The sequence below is a fragment of the Labeo rohita genome, chromosome 1, assembly GCF_022985175.1.
Source record: "Labeo rohita strain BAU-BD-2019 chromosome 1, IGBB_LRoh.1.0, whole genome shotgun sequence".
In the NCBI taxonomy this organism is placed as follows: Eukaryota; Metazoa; Chordata; class Actinopteri; order Cypriniformes; family Cyprinidae; genus Labeo; species Labeo rohita.
In genome coordinates, this window is record NC_066869.1 from 36,503,722 (window position 1) to 36,523,779 (window position 20,058).

Genomic DNA, 20,058 nt, shown 5'->3' on the forward strand with positions numbered 1-20,058 from the left:
CAAAATGTGTGTGTGTGTGTGTGTGTGTGTGTGTGTGTGTGTGTGTATGTATGTATGTATGTATGTATGTATGTATATATATATATATATATATATATATATATATATATATATATAAATAATCAAATATTAAATCACCATTTTTCAACTCTCTCAATTCTCTTAAATGTACATTTTGGCAGAATGTCTTGACAATTTCTGAAACCACCATGTTTTTTGACATTTTATTTATACAAAACCAGCTTGCAAAGTATGAAAAGACAAAAAGTCACTCTACAAACAAATATAATGAAATACAGCGTACAGAGAGAGAAAAATGAGACTTACAGGTTTAAAAAGTAGCATAGCAACTACACTGCGTAATGTCAATTAATAAAGTAGAGAAAAATTGTGAATACAACAGCATTTTAAAAGAGGAAATGGAAAGAGGTGATTTACAGAGCAATTCCACAAGCATTAGATGCACAAATCTGATGTATCAAAAAAGCTTTTAGTACTAACAATATTAAATATACCATTTCATTTCCTCAATTGCAAGTAATAAAAGCTTAATATATCTGGCTTGAAACATTTGTGCAATATAGCAAGTGTGTTTAGCTGGCCAGTATCTGTCGCTGGCGTTTGTCCTTGGCTTTCTCCTGTGTGCGCTGGGCCAAAACCTTTCCCTCATGTGTTTGAGCCGTGCGAGTGACCGTGGAGATGCCGTCCACAAATTTGGTCTTGAAGAGCACGTTTGCATTGGTGAACATACCGTCTTTCAGCGACACAACAACAAACTGCAAAAAAAAAAAAAAAAATGAACAAAAGCCATTACTGATGCACTGGAAAATGAATGTATAGCTCGTTTTGAGTATGTGTATTACCTGTGAGTGTGTAAAGTGTGTCCTCAGCATCTGTCCGATGTTTTGCGTGTGTGAGAGATCAAGTGCAGCATCCACTTCATCCAGGATGTAAATGGGAGCAGGTTTGAACAACAGCATAGCTAAAATCAAAGAGAGTGCCACCAGAGACCTAAAACATGCATAAACGCATCAGATGATCAATGGGCAGCACGTACTAGGAAATATGCAGTAACCAGTCCACAATCTTATGCTCTAATGGATCTGCGGCCAACAAATGTTGACTTGGAGAGTCATAACCAAAATGGTTATTGATTTTAGGAATAAGCACCATGCCACTTTTAGCAAAAGACTTGGCAAAAGCTGACCTTTGACCCCCGCTGAGCTCTGTCAGGTTCTCTTTCCAGGTGTTCCCTAGAGCCACTTTAAACTCCAACCCATCCAGGACACCACACCCCTCAGGAGGAGCCAAACGGGCATTTGCCCCAGGCAACAACGTGGAGAATATGGACCCAAAATCCTTATTCACCTGCAATTAAACACATCGTATTGAGCCAGATGTATTATGATTGTCTGATGTTTTTCTTACTAGTTGTAGTTGTAAAAACTGAATGGGTCATGGGTGGTTATTTTACCTTCTGCCATGCTACATTCAGAGCCTCATTCTTCTTCTGGTCCAATTCTTCAATTGTTTCCAGGATTTTGGCTTTATCATTCTCAACAATTCTCTTTTTCTTTTTCAGATCATTGTACTGAAATGAGGAACAGTGTTATTACAGTATCTATAACTAATAATAATAATAATAATAATAATAATAAATTATTTCTAACAGAAGTTGCTATAAATAATAAAATATCACAGCTGGAACTGGTTCAAATATTATAAAAACATCTAAGACACCTCAATATAAACTCGCAATTTTGACTTTTTTCCCCTCTGAATTTTGTGATATAACCTCGCAATTTTTGCTTCAAAATTATGATATAAACTAGCATTTGACCTTTTTTTTCGTCAGAACTGCATGATATAAACTCACAATTTTTACTTTTTTCCTCAGAAATTTGTAATACAAGCTTGCAATTTTTACTTTTTTTCTCAGAATTGCATGGTATAAATTCAATTTTTGAAAAAGGCAGAATTTTGAGTTTACATCTCGCAATTCTGAATTTATAACATGCAATTGCGAGTTATAAAATCAGAAGAGATAAAGTCACAATTCTGAGATCGTAGTCTTTTTTCCCTTTCAGAATTGGACTTTATATCTCACAATTGCTAGTTTTTCCTCTCAAAGTTCTGAGAATAAAAGTTATAATTGTGAGATAAAAAGTTATAATTATCTTTTATTTTTTTTATTCAAATGGCAAAAACGTGTAAGATATAAGATACAGCCTTAAAAAGACAGCAATAAGAAAATTGTCAAAATCCTTAAAATTAAATTATCTCTTTCTTTTGATTCTGGGGTGAAAAGTCCCAGACGTGATCTCAAGTTTCCCTAGATTTACCTCTGCTCTTTTACTCTCATCTATATTTGATGCAGTTTCGTAATAACATGTTTTACAGCACTTTCACTAAAGAAGTCAAAGATCATACCCTCTCCTCAGCCTCACTGAGCATGTTCATGGCCCTGCGGTTGACGTTTCTCTCCAGCTTGTCTTTAGTCTCCTCGAGTCTCTTCAACCTCTGTCCAGCCTCTTTGGGATTGTTGGTCTTAAAATCGTAGGCAGTGTTGGGCTGGCCAAAGAGATGCTTCTCAGAGGAGATCCAGTCATTTTCAGCTAACATGCGGGCCACCTAAACAAACACAAACATTAGATACACTCTCCTCTACAACACTCCAGTCTCTAATGGTCTCGTTAATTTCCTCTAACCTTGGCTGTGGCATCAGCACTGTCTTTCTTGTGTTTGCTGATGTTGTGTTCCAGCTCTTTAATTTTGAGCTGAGCATCGTTGTTTTGCTCTCGCAGGCGGTTTGCTTCTCCGCTCTTTCCCTTAATCTCCCTCTCCTGTCCCAGAATAACCTCCTTTTGCTGGGACAGCTGCTCCTGCGCAACACGCACTGCTTCCTAAACACACACAAAGTCACAGTTAACATTTATGGCACTAAAGGCAACACTTTTAAAAAGACAGCCCATCCAAAAACAAAAAACGTGTATGATTTTTGTTTTCAGAAACATAACGGAAGATATTTTAAAGAATGGTGTGAACCAGTTTCGTTTCTGATTGACTTCCACTGTATTTTTGTCAGTAGAAACCAAAACTGTTTTATTTACCAACATTTTGTGAGATGTAAACTTGTAATTTGTGAGAAGTCAGAATTTTGTGATATAAACTCACAATTGTAACTTTTTCTGACTTTTTTTTTTATAACATACACTTCTGAGAACATATCAGTCTTTTTTCCTCTCAGAATTGTACTTTATAACTTTAAAAGTTTGTATCTCACAATTTTGAGAAAAAAAGTCAGAACTGCTACCAACATTTTAAAATATCTTGTGTTTTACAGAATAAAGTCACAAGTTTAGAATGACAGGAACGTAAAAAGACCATGTTCATTTTTAGGGGATAGCCTGCCCAAAATATCTAGGAAACTGTTAAAGTAGTTGTTTTTGTACCTTATTGGCCAAAACCTCAGTGGACATGGTGTCAATCTGCTCCTGTATGGCTTTGAGAGCTTCATCTACAGCCTGAATCTGTTGCTCATATCCAGCCTGTTCTCTTTTCAGCTCCTCCAATTCCAGAGCTACTGCATCTGCCTCCTAGAAAAGAAAGAAAGGTGGCTTCAAAAAAACCCCCAAAAAGTACCCAGCTTTTAGCTGTTGTGGCATGACGTGACTAGTGCAGACATAACTTTGATCAGTCTGGAGCCTGATACGTAGCATAGTAAAGTGAAAGTACCTGCTGTTTCTCTTTCAGTCTCTTGTTGTAGGCATCTGCTTTGCTCTTGGCCTGGTTGAGTTTCTGCTGGGCTGCTTTCAGTTCTTTCTCTCTCTCTGCCTCTGCGTTCTTCATCTTGTTCTCCAGAACTTTGTACTTCTCTTCTGCCTTCTTCTGAACCTCCTTTGTCTTCTGCAGCGTTTCCTCACACTCCTCTAAAGAAACAGAACACCCCGATAGTTAAAGACCGGCATAACCAACAATGATCCATATTCAGTAAAAAGTGGTATTTGTGTGTACCGATGGTCTTGCGCAGGTTCTCCAGCTCCTCTTGTTGCTTGTGGAAGGAGCTCTGCTGAAGTTTGGTCTCCAGGATCCGAGCCTCCTCAGTCTTCAGGTCCAACTGCTGCTTCAGCTGACGATATCTGAAAAAGACCAGCAACGTTCGAGTCTTTTGTCTGGTGCTTTTGTTATAATTGGCCAGTGAGAATTTTGAGAAGTTGTATTATGGACTCACTTCTCAGCTGTTCCTTTGAGGCTGCTGAGCTCAGACTCCACCGCAGTGAGTTCTGCCTCTTTAGCCCTCAGACTGTCCTGAATGTCCTTCACCTCAGCGAGTTTAGATAGGACAGAGGCTGTCTGAGCACGCGCTCCTACACACACACACACACACACACATAATAATAATTATTAGAGAACACAATGTTCTACTGAGCCTTGTAAACTCATCTGTCTTCTGGATAAAAAGCCCACAGGTACCATTAATCAGATTGTAAATAGTGGTCCACCAATATGGGTTTTTAGTGGCTAATGGTGATGGTGAGAACTACAGATTAGGGGGCAAGTATAATGGTGATATACACATAGGACAAACGGCAAATGGGTCAACTCCCAGGGTATGCATGAACTGATAAATTGTATATAGTAACAAATAGCGTAAATCTGCAATGCACTGAGCTCTAAAACTTAAAGCTTTGACTGCTCTGCAAAATATTTGTGACTGAGATTGAATACTTCAAACAATATATTCAAAATTTAATTCTCATGGGTAAATCTCACAGAACTATAGAAGCCCATTTCCACCACTGAATAAAAAATAAAAAAGGTAATTAAGACTTCTCAAAGTCTATTCTGACTTTTTTTTCCCCTCAGAAATGCAAGTTTATATCTCACAACTCTGACTTTATATCTCACAATTCAGACTTAACTTGCAATTGTGTTAAACTCAGAATTCTAAAGTCAAATTTTACATTTCTAAGGAAAAACAGTCAGAATTGTAATTTATATCCCACAACTGCCAGAAAAAGTCAGAATTGTGATATACAAACTCAAAATTCTGATGAAAAAAAAAAATTGCAAGATTGTCACAATTTTGAGTTTATTACAACTTTTGATCTCATAATTCTGAATTTTTTTTTGCTATTGGAAGTTCACGAGTTCTGAGTGAAAAAAAAAAAAAGTCATAATTGTGAGATGTAAACTCGCAATTGTGAGAAAAGCGTCAGAATTATGAGATACAAAGTCGCAATTACCTCTTTTTATTTTTTATTCAGTGGTGGAAACAGGCTTCCATACAAAACCCATGAAGAAAAGGTAATGATGTTATTAATGTTAACTAAAGCTATTTAAAATCATTTTTGGAAATTAAAAATGTAGCTGAAATCAAATCGATAAGATGAAAAATTAACTGACAACTAACTGAAAATAACTGATTTTAAAAGAAAAAATAAGTCAGATTCTCTGAAGTGCCTTGAAACACACAGCGTTATTTTATGTGGTGACGTAATTCAGCTGAAACAGGAAGATAGGACAGGACGTATCGAGCAGCCCTGCTCGCAGTTTAAAGTAGCCAATTGCGTTTTATTTATATCTGCTTGGGCTGAGGCTGTGTAGTTTTAAAAGCATTTAATATATGCCAACTTGCCATATGATCCACTCCGTGCTATTGCGTCTCTGGACTGGAACCAAAGTCCAGAGTAGACTATGCCTGCTGCCGCAACTTGTCTGACAACAAAACCCGACCTCATTTGCCCCAATCGAAAGCATATTCACACTGTCTAAATCGTTCCCCATCACCTAAATTGTGCACTACTTGCCATTCACCATACAGAAAATACTATCACAAGTGACTGATCTCAGCCGCAGCTTCAAAATCAGTTTACAGTGTATGGGGTGGGATGCTACAGATTCTAGAAGGCATTGATTGGACAAAGTTTGATGAGAAGCTGAAGTGCAGGGTGATGTCATCAAAATTTAATTCATATTGGCAGAAGTGAGAGACTGTACGTTTTGAATGCTTATATCTTTTAAACGTGATTTTTTTTGTTTTGTTTTGTAGCACACTAACTTCTAGATAACCTTAAGGTTAACATATTCATACTAAAAGCCAAAACACTTTAATTTTGATTTCATGGGGACTTATACAAAAGCTGTAATCTAGTAAACAGAGTAAACTGACAATGGGTCTGAATAGTTATAAACATATATACAAACCTCCAGTCAGTGTTCCCTGAGGATCAAACACGTCTCCTCCAAGCGTAACAGTTTTGGTGCTCACGCCTTTTTCAAAGGCAACTTTTTTAGCATTGTCCAAACTGTCACAGACCAGCGTAGTCCCAAAAACATACTCCATGGCCTTCCTCAGCTCTGATTCATAGCCTACCAATGAGAGAGCTGTGTGCACATTATCTGGTCCAACCTGCAACACAAAACAAATGGGTTTCCTGACTTTAAACAAAATCCCACTGAGAATATTTTAAACAAATAAAAATTAAATCAACAACAGTTCATTAGCAGAGCTCTCACCAAGTTTTTGGCAGTGCGCACTACATTGTCATTGAGGGTACGTGCTGAGATTTTGTTCAGAGGAATGATGGTGTATCTGCGTTTCAGTTCACCCTTTTCCAAAAGCTTTTTCCCAGTAACCTGCAAATAGGCAAATTTTAAACCAAAATATTATTTTGTTAAATAATAAACTACCATTCAAAAGTTGAAGGTAAAATTTTATGTCTCTTATGCTCACCAAGGTTACATTAAACATACCATTAAAATGGCAATGTTGAGAAATATTACACCACAAAATAATCATTTTCTATTTTAATACCTTTTAAAATCTACTATGATGGCAAAGCTGAATTTTCAGCAGCCATTACTACAGTCCTCAATATCACATCAATCTTCAGAAATCATTCTAATATACTGATCTGGTGCTCAAGAAAGTTTTCTAATTATAATCAACGTTGAAATTAGTTGTGGTGCTTAATATTTTGATGAATACAAATGTTTTGTAACAAATATCTTAACTGTCACTTTTGATCAATTTATTACATCTTTGCTGAATAAAAGTATTAAAGAAATAAGAAAAAAAAGAAAACTGACTGAACTTTTGAATGGTAGTGTATGAACAAAAAATATAATCAATAGTCACCCCTACGTCTATCATAAAGTAAGCCTCACCTCATTGTCAACAACTACGTTATAGAGTCGACCACCAGCAACCACCTCCAGAGCTGTAGCGTTTGACACATCAGTCACAGTGAAAAGATTCGCCACCAAACCCTTCACCTTACTGCGGTCCCAGTTTTTCTCTGGGTCCCTACAAACACACACAGCACCAACAGATTAAATGAATGAATAAAGCGTATAAATGACATAAGAAATGAGTCTAGATGCAAATGGCTTGCATACATATACTCGAAGCGCAGGTTGGGGAACTGGCCCATGAGGGACTCATAGGCTTCTCTGAGCTGAATGACGTCTCGTGAACACTGCCTCTTTTGCTCCAACAGACCCTCCTCTCGTCCATCTGAACACACAAGTCAATCAACTTAAAATGCTTTTAAATTTCACACAATGCTTTATTTCTGTATTAAGTTTTAAAGGCCACCTATTATGCAAAATTCAATTTACATATTGTTGAACATAAATGTGTGTTGGCAGTGTGTGTACACAACCACCCTATAATATTAAAAATAAAAATCCACACACTCCTTTTTTTAATCCCCATAAATCATAAGCAGTGTCACATTTTACAGGTCCCGGCCACAACTGTTGACATACACAGCTGTGTGTATTTGACAGTTTAAGCGCATTAAGACATGAAAGAGAACTTAGTTTAGTACTCACATACTGTGAGACAGCCGCTTTCTGTGCACATGCTTTGGATGTATTCGCTCAGAAAATCATATATCAGAAGTTTAATCTTATGGCTTTAAAACGCATGATGTTAGCAAGATAGACATCATAATCAAAACCAAACAGATGCTTTTTTTGTAGAGTATCTGAGGTATGAGCTGTAAACACACAGTCCTATTCTGTAAAAGGGGGTGGGAGCAGCAACTCAATTGCATTTAAAAAAACATGCACGAAAACAGCGCGTTTCTACTTATATTCAAAATAGGCATTTTAAAAACCATAAAATAAACGTTCTCTGGGGTATTTTGAGCTGAAACTTCACAGAGACATCCTGGGGACACCTGAGACTTATATTACATCTTGTAATAGGTCATAATAGGTCTCTTTTAAATTTACAATTCACCTTTTTAGGCTTCAGGTAATCTAATTCAACGACAGTTACATACAAAATACGTTTAGTACCTTCATAGTCGAGTTTCTTCATTTCAGCCTCTAGCTTTTCTATGCATTTCTTCAAAGCCTCAAATGTGTCCTGGTCTTTTTTGTAGCCACTGTCCATCTTCTTGACTTGAGCCTGCTTAGTCTTCAGCTCCTGCTGAGCGTGTTTCAGTTTCATTTGAGCCTAAAAGACAGAACAGAAGCATTTACAATCGGTCCATTCTAAAGTTTTTACATTAATACTTTTACAAAGAAAGAATGCATTAAACTTCTTATAAGTGACGGTAAAGACTCGAGTAACGGCTGCTGAAAATTTACCTTTGCAATTACAGTAATATAAAAGCATATTAAATTACCTTACTATAAATTGTAAGAATGTTTTAACAATTCGCTGCTTACAAAAGAAACATCACAATGTAAATAAGTTGTCACAAAATAAGAATATGTAAATAACTCAATTTTGACAAAAACGTCAGATAGAATCTTATAATCCCATGGCTGCCAATCGATTACAATTTTTTTTTTTTACAAGTTTGCTTTCCAACCCTAAATCTTTCAACAGTAGTGCATTTCTAACCAATAATAATCAAACATATAATAAACAAAAAAGTTGTTGGTTACAGACAAATTCTGTGTTTGCAAACAATGACTTTTTTGTGACTTTTTCTGGTGGCAGAAAATTAGTTTTCAAGTGAAAGTCTATTGAAGCCATGGAATAATAGAATAAAAAAGGTAATTTGTAAGTTTGTATTTCAAAATTTTGATTTTATTCTCCCAATTCCAAGATTATATCTTCTATTATATCTACAATTCTGGTAAGAAAAATCAACTTGTCATTGTCTATTTTCCCCTCGGCTCAGTTTATATCCCATACTTCTGGCATTTTCCCCCTCAGAATTAACAAACTTGTTATTGTTGAGTTAAATCGAGTTATAAAGTCTAAAATATGAGATATAAACTTCTATTTGCGATAAAATGGGTAAATGCAAAATGTTATAGGTTTGAATAGTATTTCATGCTGTAACTATATAAATGTAATGTATACCTATGGTTTAAATCAAATTAATGCTTTAAAAGTAGAGTAATCACAGGAGGTTTCATCCATTAGTCTGCGTTTAAACGTCTGCATTTAGCTTCAAATGGTGTTTTTGATGACAGTATTCTATAAAAAATTATTTGTATTCGGATTCTAAAATCTAAAGGTACAACAATACATTCTTTTATTCCATGGATTTTACCCGTTTCACTCCACTTATTGCCAGTGTTTTTCTGCCACCACAATGCACGTGCAGCTGCAAGTGATAACGGTGACATCTACTCCAAACTGGTCTATAGTTTTGAGGCCTTACTGATCCGAGTACTAACACAGTATGGACAGAGATCAGCATTTTTAAAGTATACAGTGGACAAACAGTCCTACATCACTATAATCCCTGGATTTACTGACAAAAGTTAGAGGTCAAAAAGGGTACCTGTTTGGCCTCTGTCTCAGCTTTACTCATGTCATTCTTGCAGGTCATCATCTGGCCACTAAGTGTGGCTTCAGCTCCATCTTCATTGGCAGAGAGACCAGCTGACACGGCCTTAAAATGCTGTTGAGCCGCCTCCAGCGCTTCTGCATCCTTCTGCCCTTCCTCCTGCACGGCCTTCAGCCGATCCAAAGCCTTGGTAACCTCCACTTCTTTAGCTGACATCATCTTCTTATCCTAGTTCAAATCAAGTTAGCATTATATCATTTTATCTAAAAAGAAACTGATTTCTGGCATTACCTTGAGGCATATACAATAAAGTACAGTTTTCCCCCCAGCTCTACAGGAATGTGTATTAAATCTATACCATTTTATCTGCAATAAGTTTTGGCAAGCTTTTAAAAATATTCATTCCACTTGTAGTTTAGATATTTAGAAACTAATTTTTAGATAAATAGATGGTACCTAAAAGCAATTTGAATACACAACTGAATCCTGAATACCTCCTCCATGTTTTTAACCAGCTCCTTTCTCTTCTTGTTCTCATCTTTCAGATTTTGCTTCTTCAGATCCAGAGCGCTTTGGGCCTTTGTGTCCACTCTCTGCGCTTCAGACAAGGTCTCTTCCAGAGTCTTTAACACCCCCCCAACCTCCTAGAGAGACAGGCACAGATATGAGACATGCTAATGGAATACAACAGGAGACAGAAATATTCAATCAATCAACCGCACACTTTTCTAACAGGTATCAATTTGCATCATAAAAAATTCAAAAATCTTTTCCCGTACAAAGATTTTAATACTTTTGCCAGTCCATTACCCACCATTCCACCCTCTATTACAGACCTTCAGTCTCCACAGGACAAATACACGATTACCAAACCTGTTCAGGTAAAAGAAACCTTACCTATTTAAATTAAAGGTCACCACATCATTTAACAGACTGCGGTCCAATTCTAGACCTTAAATGTGTTTCAAAAGGACCACAGATCATTTCTAATAAATCAGAGACAGTTTTTTTTTTCCCCACACAGAACAGTTTAACCTTCTTCACACTGCAAAATCTACACAGCAAATGCAGCTGAAGTAAAAAGGATGTCAAGATCACATGTACATATACAGGGGAAAAACAAAAAGCTACTAACCATTTGTTGATTTGTCTGACAAAAAGACTTCAAGTTTAACCTTAAAGTGGCCTTTTCAAACTATTTTAATGAGGTAAAAAAAAAAAAAAAAAAAAAAAAAAAAAAACGTTTGGGAACTATACATCTATAAAAAGACATAGTTAAAACAAAACAAAAAAAAAAGACAACCAGATTTTTTATATATATAATTGTAATGTTGAAAGTGAGGTACAATTCATATTTCTTCATTTAATAACTTAGAAAGTAATTTGAAAACCTTATGTCAGCCGTAATTTCACAAACAGCACGAATGAATGACCGCGTGCCCTCTCTCTTTCACTCTCAAAAGTGTAAAAAAAAAAAGTCTTGTGTAAATTCCTATTCCTGTGCAAAAATTAAATGAGCTTTTTAAAAATGTATTTATAAAGCACATTTAAAAACAACAACTGTGCTGTACAATCACTAAAAACAGTAAAAGAAACAAAAACCTGAAAAAGAATTAGCAAAGTAAAAAAGAAAAAAAGAATTAAAATAGAACAAGTCTTACAACTTAAACACCCTCTAAACTCAAGCAACACCATAAACTAAACAGAAAAAAAAAAAAAAAAAAAAAAGGTCTTCAACCTAGATTTGAATATGGCAAACCTGGGGCAACTCAGTCTCTTATGCTCACCAAGGCTGCATTTATTTGATCAAAAATACAGCAAAAAAAGTAGATGTCAAATATTACTACAATTTAAAATAATTTCTAGTTTAATATATAAAACTGCTTTCTAGTTTAATCTGTCTATCCAAATCCAAAATTTTGAGCAGTTATGTACATACCATGTGGCTTGCATTTCACATTAATACATTATTTTGTGCCTTTGACATGCACATATCATTGTTTATGTGGAATGTCACAAAACACTTGACAAGAAAGAAAGGAGGAAAAAATAATAATACACTATTCACTTGTCTGAAGTCAAGTGTCACCTCTTCTGTGACTTTCTGGTCCATCAGATAACACATAAAAATAACAAACGGTAGTAATTATACACTCACAACGTGATATAATACTATCAAAAAATTATAATCCTACCTTTTAACTCCATACCGAAATCCCAGATAGCCAGACAATGAAAATATAAATATAAATATAAATAAATAAATATGAAAATTATTTGTATTATTGTTTGGAACGCTGTGAGCACTGAGACTGTATACACTGTATAAAAAACGATTAGCTTAAATATTGAATATGAATAAACAGTGCTCACAAATGGCTGCTGAGATGGTATTCTCAAGTCAAATGAGTTGGGGTTTGGACCCAAAAACAGCATTCATTGGTGAGTTTGTTGGACGCATTACATCACTTAACAAGCCCATTGCTTCATGCTCCTGTTCTCTATTGTCTGCTCTGCTGCTTACCTTGTCCCTCCTGCGCTCCAGCTCCTGTATCTCTGCACTCAGTTCCTTCACTTTGGCCTCATTCTGTTTCATGTTCTCCTGCAGCTGTGCAATTGAGCTCTGCATCTCCTGCAGGTCTTCAGTAGACTTCAGCTTGGTCTCCTCAGCGCACACAAACAGGTACGCCACATACAGTCGACTCAAGTGCTCGATCTCACGCATGAGCTTCTGGTACTCCAGGTAGGACGCACGTTCCTGAGAAGCAAGGGAGACGGATAGGATGCAACACAGATAAGCATATACTGTATAAGTCATATGTATTCAGTCCACAGTAAGGCACTGAAGATAATAGAAAACTTAAATGGAAAACAACATGCTGTTCATAGTAGCACATTAAGATACAGCGGTATAAAGTAATGTATAGCCTCTAGAACACATAATTTATTAATAACTGAACACTTCATTATGTATATGATAAATGCATAAATAATACATAATTATCTAATAACACAAATGTAATATACATATATACAATGAATTATAAATAAGCTATTTATTATTAATTTAATATTCAGTTTAAGATTTCCTTTGCATTTCACAGAACAAAGTAATACCACATGAGGTTTGTTTTTTAAACAAAAGATTTTATATTTTTGCAATTAACTATCCCTAAATAGTGGTAATACTTTTTTTTTTTTTAAACACATACCTCTTTCAGTTTCTCCATAGCAGGGGTGATCTCCTCATCCAGGATCTGTCTCACACACAAACATACAAAGGTAAAGTCTCCATAATATGAAATTGCTGGATGTTCCAATTGTTGGGTCATTTAAATTATGTAAAGTATAATTAAAGAAAAGTACACACAGTCTGAATCTCTTTCAGCTTGGCATCTTTCTTCTCAATAGTTTTTTGAGCACTGATCTTCTTGCATTCGTACATCCTGGTACCTGCCGCCTCCTCAATCATGGCCAGAATCTATGAATAAAAACATGGTGCAATTATTTCCACATTCACAGGGAGAAAAAAAAAATGAACTTGCATCTAAGATGGTGGATTCACTTGGAAGCTTTATTACAAGACTAAAATGTGCTTAGATCACAACCATGTACATTCAAATGACAAACATCTTACCTCAGGAGGCTTCATGTTTAAGACCTTGGTGATTCTCCCCTGAAATAAACAACAGGAGTGATTAGGAACTTCAACCATAACTTCAACTGACACAATTGCTTATTTATCTAAAAACATGACACTAAAATGAAACCTATTTACTTGGTAATTATTTTAGAGGACAAATCATCACATTACACCAGTAAAATAAGTTGCAACAGCCATTCACAAAATGAAATTTCTATGGTCAAGAAAAAAATCAGAAATGATTTAAGAGAAGTCTTAAATCAGTGTATTATGGTGGTTACCTGCATGATCAGAAAGTGAGGGTTGTTGACATTCAAGCCAACTGAACAAAACAGATCCTGGACTCGCAGGTTATTTGCATTCACACCGTTGATGAGGTACTTGTTGCGCCCACCTATGACCACCTGCAACACAAACCATAATGTTATAAACTGTGTAACTCAGTCTTTGACGTTGGTTATTAGCCATCAGTAAGAGTGTGGAGCAGACACTGATCTCAATCTGAATACCTGTCGTGTTATGGTTATCTCATCGTGCGTCTCAAACCCAAGTGGACTCTGTTTCTTGTTGGAGTTGTCAAAGGTGATGGACACAGTTGCTTTGGTGATCCCAGCCAGACCATTTTTGTACACCAGATCTTGGAGATTAGTGGCACGAACCTACAAGATTTAACAAAACAAACAGTATTACATTTTAGTTTTTAAATTCTGACACCTTCTTACATACGAGAATATATATATATTGCACACATTACAGAAAAAAATTAATGTTTCTAAAGAAGTCTCTTCTGCCTGCATTTATTTGATACAAAGTACAGCAAAACAGTACACATTTTAAATATTTTTCTTTTTAAAATAACTGCTTTCTTTTTGAATATATTTTAAAATGTAATTTATTCCTGTGATTTCAAAGCTGATTTTTTAGCATTATTACTCCAGTCACATAATCCTTCAAATAATTCTAATATTCTGACTTGCTGCTTAAAAAAAAACATTTTATTATTATTATTTTGAAAACAGCTAAGTAGAATTTTTTCAGGTTTCTTTGATGAATAGAAAGTTCAGAAGAACAGCATTTATCTGAAATTGAAATCTTTATAACATTATAAATGTCTTTATCATCACTTTTGACCTATTTAAAGCATCTTTGCTAAATAAAAGTATTAATTTCTATAATTTCTAAATGATACTGACTCCAAGCTTTTGAATGGTATAGTGAATAATGTAACGAAAGCTTTTTATTTCAGATAAATGCTGATCTTCGGATCTCTCTATTCATCTATTCAGCAAATTACAATGATTTCTGAATGATCAAGTGACAATGAAGACTGGAGTTATGATGCTGAAAATGTAAAACATTCAAATAGAAAGCATTTATTTTAAAATAGTAAAAATATTTCACAATATTACTTCTGCTTGTGAGCGGAAAAAAACAAAAAATCTTACTGTTCAAAAACTTCGTAGTGGTAGTGTAAACTGAGTATACTCGATTATTATACTGAAAACATCTGTGCTAATTAACTTTTAAGTTTTTTTGTTTGTTTGTTTGCATATTGTATGTTGTTGTTGTCATACAAGAGATTTATAGAACAAAACAAACATTGTTTTGTTTTTTAAATAAGCACAAACAATTACGAACAAATACATAAACCGCAGCCATTAAAAAGCTGCTACAGGTATACATATGAATACGTGCATATAATATTTCATGTATTAAAACTGACCTGTGATAGGTTAGAAATCCCCAGCAGAAAGCAGATGGAGTCCAGAATATTTGACTTTCCGCTGCCGTTCAGTCCAGTGATGGCGTTAAAAAACGGATCAAATCCGTTAATCTCCGTCCTTTCGGCGTAGGACTTAAAGCCCTCTAGTACTATAGACTTTATGTACATTTCGATCCAGCACCGTATGCGTAAAATAAAATAAAAACGCTACACACTGCTGTATTTTCCGTGACAACAAGCTCAAAGAACTTCGGCGTTGCTTTCAGTTCAACCATCCAAACTTGAAATTTGGCGCCAGGCGCGTGTCCGCTACGCCGTTGTGACCAGCTTCAAATTACTCGTTAGGTTACAAAAAAATAAATTCACTCGAATCCTGCATATATTTAATCAAAATGATAGTTTATTTTGCAAGAATTCATATTCATTACAAACAACGCATTGCCATTAGAAGTGAAATCAAATTATTCTAGTAATTCAGGCTACTTTTTAGCCACCCCGTTCATGGACCCAAAACATTGACGCGTGTATGACGTCAACAGGGCGGTTTGACTCAAGTGTCATTTGTGCATTAAGTTCAAAAACAGCGGAGTGTATTACACATTTAACTTGTTACGTAATTTTATAATATTTTATTACACGACTGAATGGAACAGTTGATTCTGGCCAGTCGCGTCATTCTATTTTTGTGTAATGACCGGTAAATTATATTTGCTACATAGTCTAACTTAGTTGTGCTTGTTCTGTTATCACGAGCTGTTCTTTCACGAAATATAAACATTATAATCCCAATTCAAATATTTTGTTACCATTTATATACTTATTTGGTAAGCAGCTGTAAGTTACATTTCCCCGTTCATATGATATAAAACTGCCTTCTTTTAATACCTCACAAGATGCAATCCTTTGATACTAAACATATTATAGCATATTATGCATGCAAACATTTAAAGCCGTCTTGCACACAGTTACAAATATTTTGAAAATTTTCCATTTGTTAAAATTAGAACATAAATAACTGATATATGTTTTGCAATACCATTGCAATGTCACAGTGTTTTATTCAACATGTAAAGCTCACTGCAGAAGAAATGTGACCCTGGACCACAAAACAAATCATAAGGGTCAATTTTTTTGTTGTTGTTGTTGTTGTTGTTGTTTGTTAGGATAGGACAATATTTGGCCGAGATACAACTATCTGAAAATCTGAGGGTGCAAAAAAAAAAAAAATAATAATAATAATAAAATAAAATATTGTCAAAATTGCCTTTAAAATTGTCCAAATGAAGTTCTTAGCAATGCATATTACAAATCAAAAATTACGTTTTTATATATTTTCAGTAAGAAAGTTACATCTTTATGGAACATGATCTTTACCTAATATCCCAATGAATTTTGGCATAAGAGAAAAATTGATAATTTTGACCCACACAATGTTTTGTTGGCTATTGCTACAAATATACCCGTGCTACTTATGACAGATTTTGTGGTCCAGGTTCACAAATAAGAAAACAGTACATTTTTTACCAGATGACAAGATTATTAAAACAGTGTATGCTGTTATAATTCACAAGTTTGTCTCACAGTTTCACTTTTTGGAATGATTAAATACATTAGTATAGCTTGCTTGCTTAATGAATTAGCTAAAACACATGCAAACCGTGACAAATGTACCATTTATAACATTTATAAATAAATACAAATTCTTAATATTCAAGTCACATCATTACTCACCAGAAACACCCTTTTGTGTTGCATTTGCACAAGCACAAATTAAATTTCACCACACTGTGGAGTTATGTTACGGTTACTGTTAGGTCTGAGTGCTCAAAGCATGGCTAAGTGCTCAAAACACAAAGCTTGGTCTTTATACACTCCCTAAGGGTATTACAGATTACACCGAAATTAACTTTTTATTGTCAACATCAAGAGTTGAGGTTTTAGGACCAGTTTAAAAGAAATAACCTAAAATAAGAAGACTAATCAAAATAGCTCTATGCCAGGGGCACAGGACATAAGGACAGACACACCAGATTAAAGGCATAGAAACAGATCTGCGCAAGGACAATACAGTCACCACGATCTGAATACATTGCAGTGGGCTGAATGTACGTCCAGTCATAGTTCTTAAGTTTTAGTGCCGTGTAGTGATACTTCCTGCTCAGGGACAGCAGACAGCGGGCCAGAGTGTATTTTGCAGCACAGCTCACTGCTCTGACGGACCGCACCGTGTTGAAATGCATCAAGAAACAGGGATCATCCTAACACACCAGAGATATGCAAACTAAACACAGATTCCACTAATATATTACAACTCAACAGCATCGTTAATATAAAGTCTATCTCAGATTTAGCCTTAAAATGTTTTTTAAGCAGTTACGTAGTATGTATGTATAATCATAAATTGGAGGAGGATGAATGCTAAACTCAACTCACAGAATCTGGATCTCTACCATCCAGAATAAGCAGGTCTTCCAGGGCCCAAGTCTCTGTTTTTTCATAACTGTCCTCCAGCCCAGATTTCTGCAGCTTATTGGTCCGTGAATGCTTAACCCTCCGACACAGGACAACTGAGATCAGAGCTTCTTTATCCTTAGATACTAAAAACACATTGGTTTTGTATTTTTATTACATCCCTTCGTCAAACCACATCAACCACAAAGCATACTTAGGTCTGTATTTTTAAAATCTTCCTCCTTCACAAACAATATCTGACCCTGTCCCCAGATGAACCCACAGGTTTTTTTTTTTAGTATCTTATCAATTTTCTAAAATAATGTAGCACATGTAACCACAAATAATTGTGAAAAATATATATTTCTTACTATAAACGCAGAGAAAATGTCGCCCCTGCTGTTGCTCCTCTATTTCTATAAACTCCTCCAGCTTCTGTCCCTCCGGTCTGAACAAGACTCTCTCCATCTCCTCTCTCAGCAGAGACGACATCTCAGGCAGAAAACAAGAGAGAAAATTAATTTAAGTGTGAGAGAGAGCAAAAGCAGAGTGAGGGATAAAATGGTTTCTTGAGGTGGATCTGGTTTGCAGGGTTTATCGCCCTCCTCTCTCTCTCTCTCTCTCTCTCTCTCACTCTCCCACTCTCCCACTCTCAGCTGACAGATGAAACTGTACCTTCTTTGCATTTTCAAAATTCAAATGAGGTTTTACGTTATAAATTCAGTTACACTTTTTAAAACTTTCCTGAAGGAAAATAATCTACTTCAACAGGTGAAATATGGTTTTAGAAGCTTTTATATGGATGTGTCAGGAATCATCATTAAAATAATAGTTTAACTAAAATCAGACAATCAAAGACGTAGATGAGTTTGTTTTTTTCAAAACAGAGAAATTTAGCATCACATCACTTGCTCACCAATGGATCAATAATCACAATAATCCACAAGTAATTCACAGTCCATCAATTAATGTTGTATGAAATGAAAACCTGTATGTTTACAAGCAAAAACAGTTTTTAACAAATATGTCAGTGGATTTTGATGTGAGAGGACAACAGGGAAGAAGTTTTTTTTTCTCTTGAATTTTGGTGGGAAACAATGGTTTGAAGTTAAAAACACCTTAACAATGGATTTATTTCTTACAAACACACAGCTTTTTTACTTCAGAAGATGTTAACTGATGGATTGGGGTCTTGTGGATTACTTGTGGATTCTTGTTATGTTTTTATCAGCTGTTTGGACTCTCATTCTGACGGCACCCATTCACTACAGAGGATCCAAATTTCTCCTAATCTGTTCTGATGAAGAGACAAACTCATCTTGGATGGCCTGAGGCTGAATACATTTTCAGCTAATTATTTATCATTCTTGGGTAAACTATTCTTTTAAATAATTTTAATAGATTTTGTTGCCATAAATCTTTTTACATAATTATGTTTAAGATTTTTCAGAATGGCATACCTCAGGACATACATAACCAGTCTTTGTATTTTTGTAGCAATAGCCAAAAATACCTTGTATGGGTCAAAATGATCATTTTTTCTTTTATGCCAAAAATTATAAGGATATTAAGTAAATATCATGTTCCATGAAGATATTGTAAATTGTAAATTTCCTACTGTAAATATATCAAAACTTCATTTTTGATTAATAATATGCATTAATATGTTAAGAACTTCATTTGGACAAATTTAAAGGCAATTTTCTCAACATTTTGATTTTTTTGCACCTTTAGATTTCAGATTTTCAGATAGTTGTATGTCCTATCCTAGCAAACCATACATCAACTGAAAGCTTATTTATTTATTTTTTAAATAAATTGACCCTTATGACTGCTTTTGTGGTACAGGGTCACATATGTCCAGATTAAATCAAACTAATAGCTGATAATACATTTTTGGACTATTGTATTATGCAATGGATTCAAAACCAAATAAAGTAGCAAACACTTGCGTAACATTTGTCTCTACATTAGATTTCCTGCTTATAAACAGACACATTAAAGGTGACCTATTATGCTCCTTTTTACAATATGTAATATACATCTCAGGTGTCCCCAGAATGTGTCTGTGAAGATTCAGCTCAAAATACCCCACAGATAATTTATTACATCATTTTGAAAATGCCTATTTTGAGTAGAAGCAGAAACTCGCTGCTTTTGTGCAGGTCTCTTTAAATGCAAATGAGCTGCTGATGCTCTCCGCCCCCTTTTCCAGAATATATATATATATATATATATATAAAAATTTTTTTCCTTTTCCAGAATATAGCTGTGCCATTACAGCTCATACCTCAGATACTTTGCTAAAACCATCGTTTGGTTTTTATTGTCATATCTATCGCACTGAAATCATACGTTTCAAACCATATTAGTTTAAACTTATGATATAGGGTTTTCTGAATGCACCCATTCGAAGCACGCACACAGAAAGTGGCTGTTACACGACATGTGAGTACTAAACTAAGTTCTCGTTTATG

General features: G+C 35.1%; 2 protein-coding genes across 2 annotated transcripts; both read right to left on the bottom strand.

The window, feature by feature from the left end:
* Positions 1-227: 227 nt before the first annotated feature.
* On the bottom strand, positions 228-16,312 carry smc2 (structural maintenance of chromosomes 2). Its single transcript, XM_051120838.1, has 24 exons — positions 15,131-16,312; positions 13,917-14,066; positions 13,689-13,811; positions 13,402-13,440; positions 13,135-13,245; positions 12,977-13,021; positions 12,289-12,522; positions 10,259-10,408; positions 9,759-9,992; positions 8,311-8,470; positions 7,402-7,519; positions 7,171-7,309; positions 6,520-6,639; positions 6,208-6,412; positions 4,232-4,367; positions 4,015-4,139; positions 3,736-3,929; positions 3,453-3,596; positions 2,709-2,903; positions 2,431-2,631; positions 1,475-1,591; positions 1,208-1,368; positions 864-1,011; positions 228-776 (listed from the first exon to the last, which is right to left on the bottom strand). Exons 1-24 carry the CDS (start codon positions 15,296-15,298, stop codon positions 594-596), a joined length of 3,600 nt encoding a protein of 1,199 aa, XP_050976795.1. The 5' UTR covers positions 15,299-16,312; the 3' UTR covers positions 228-593.
* Positions 16,313-16,349: 37 nt separating this feature from the next.
* On the bottom strand, positions 16,350-18,119 carry exoc1l (exocyst complex component 1 like). The gene is made up of 3 exons (XM_051120851.1): positions 17,953-18,119; positions 17,564-17,727; positions 16,350-17,388 (listed from the first exon to the last, which is right to left on the bottom strand). Exons 1-3 carry the CDS (start codon positions 18,071-18,073, stop codon positions 17,122-17,124), a joined length of 552 nt encoding a protein of 183 aa, XP_050976808.1. The 5' UTR covers positions 18,074-18,119; the 3' UTR covers positions 16,350-17,121.
* Positions 18,120-20,058: the final 1,939 nt, after the last annotated feature.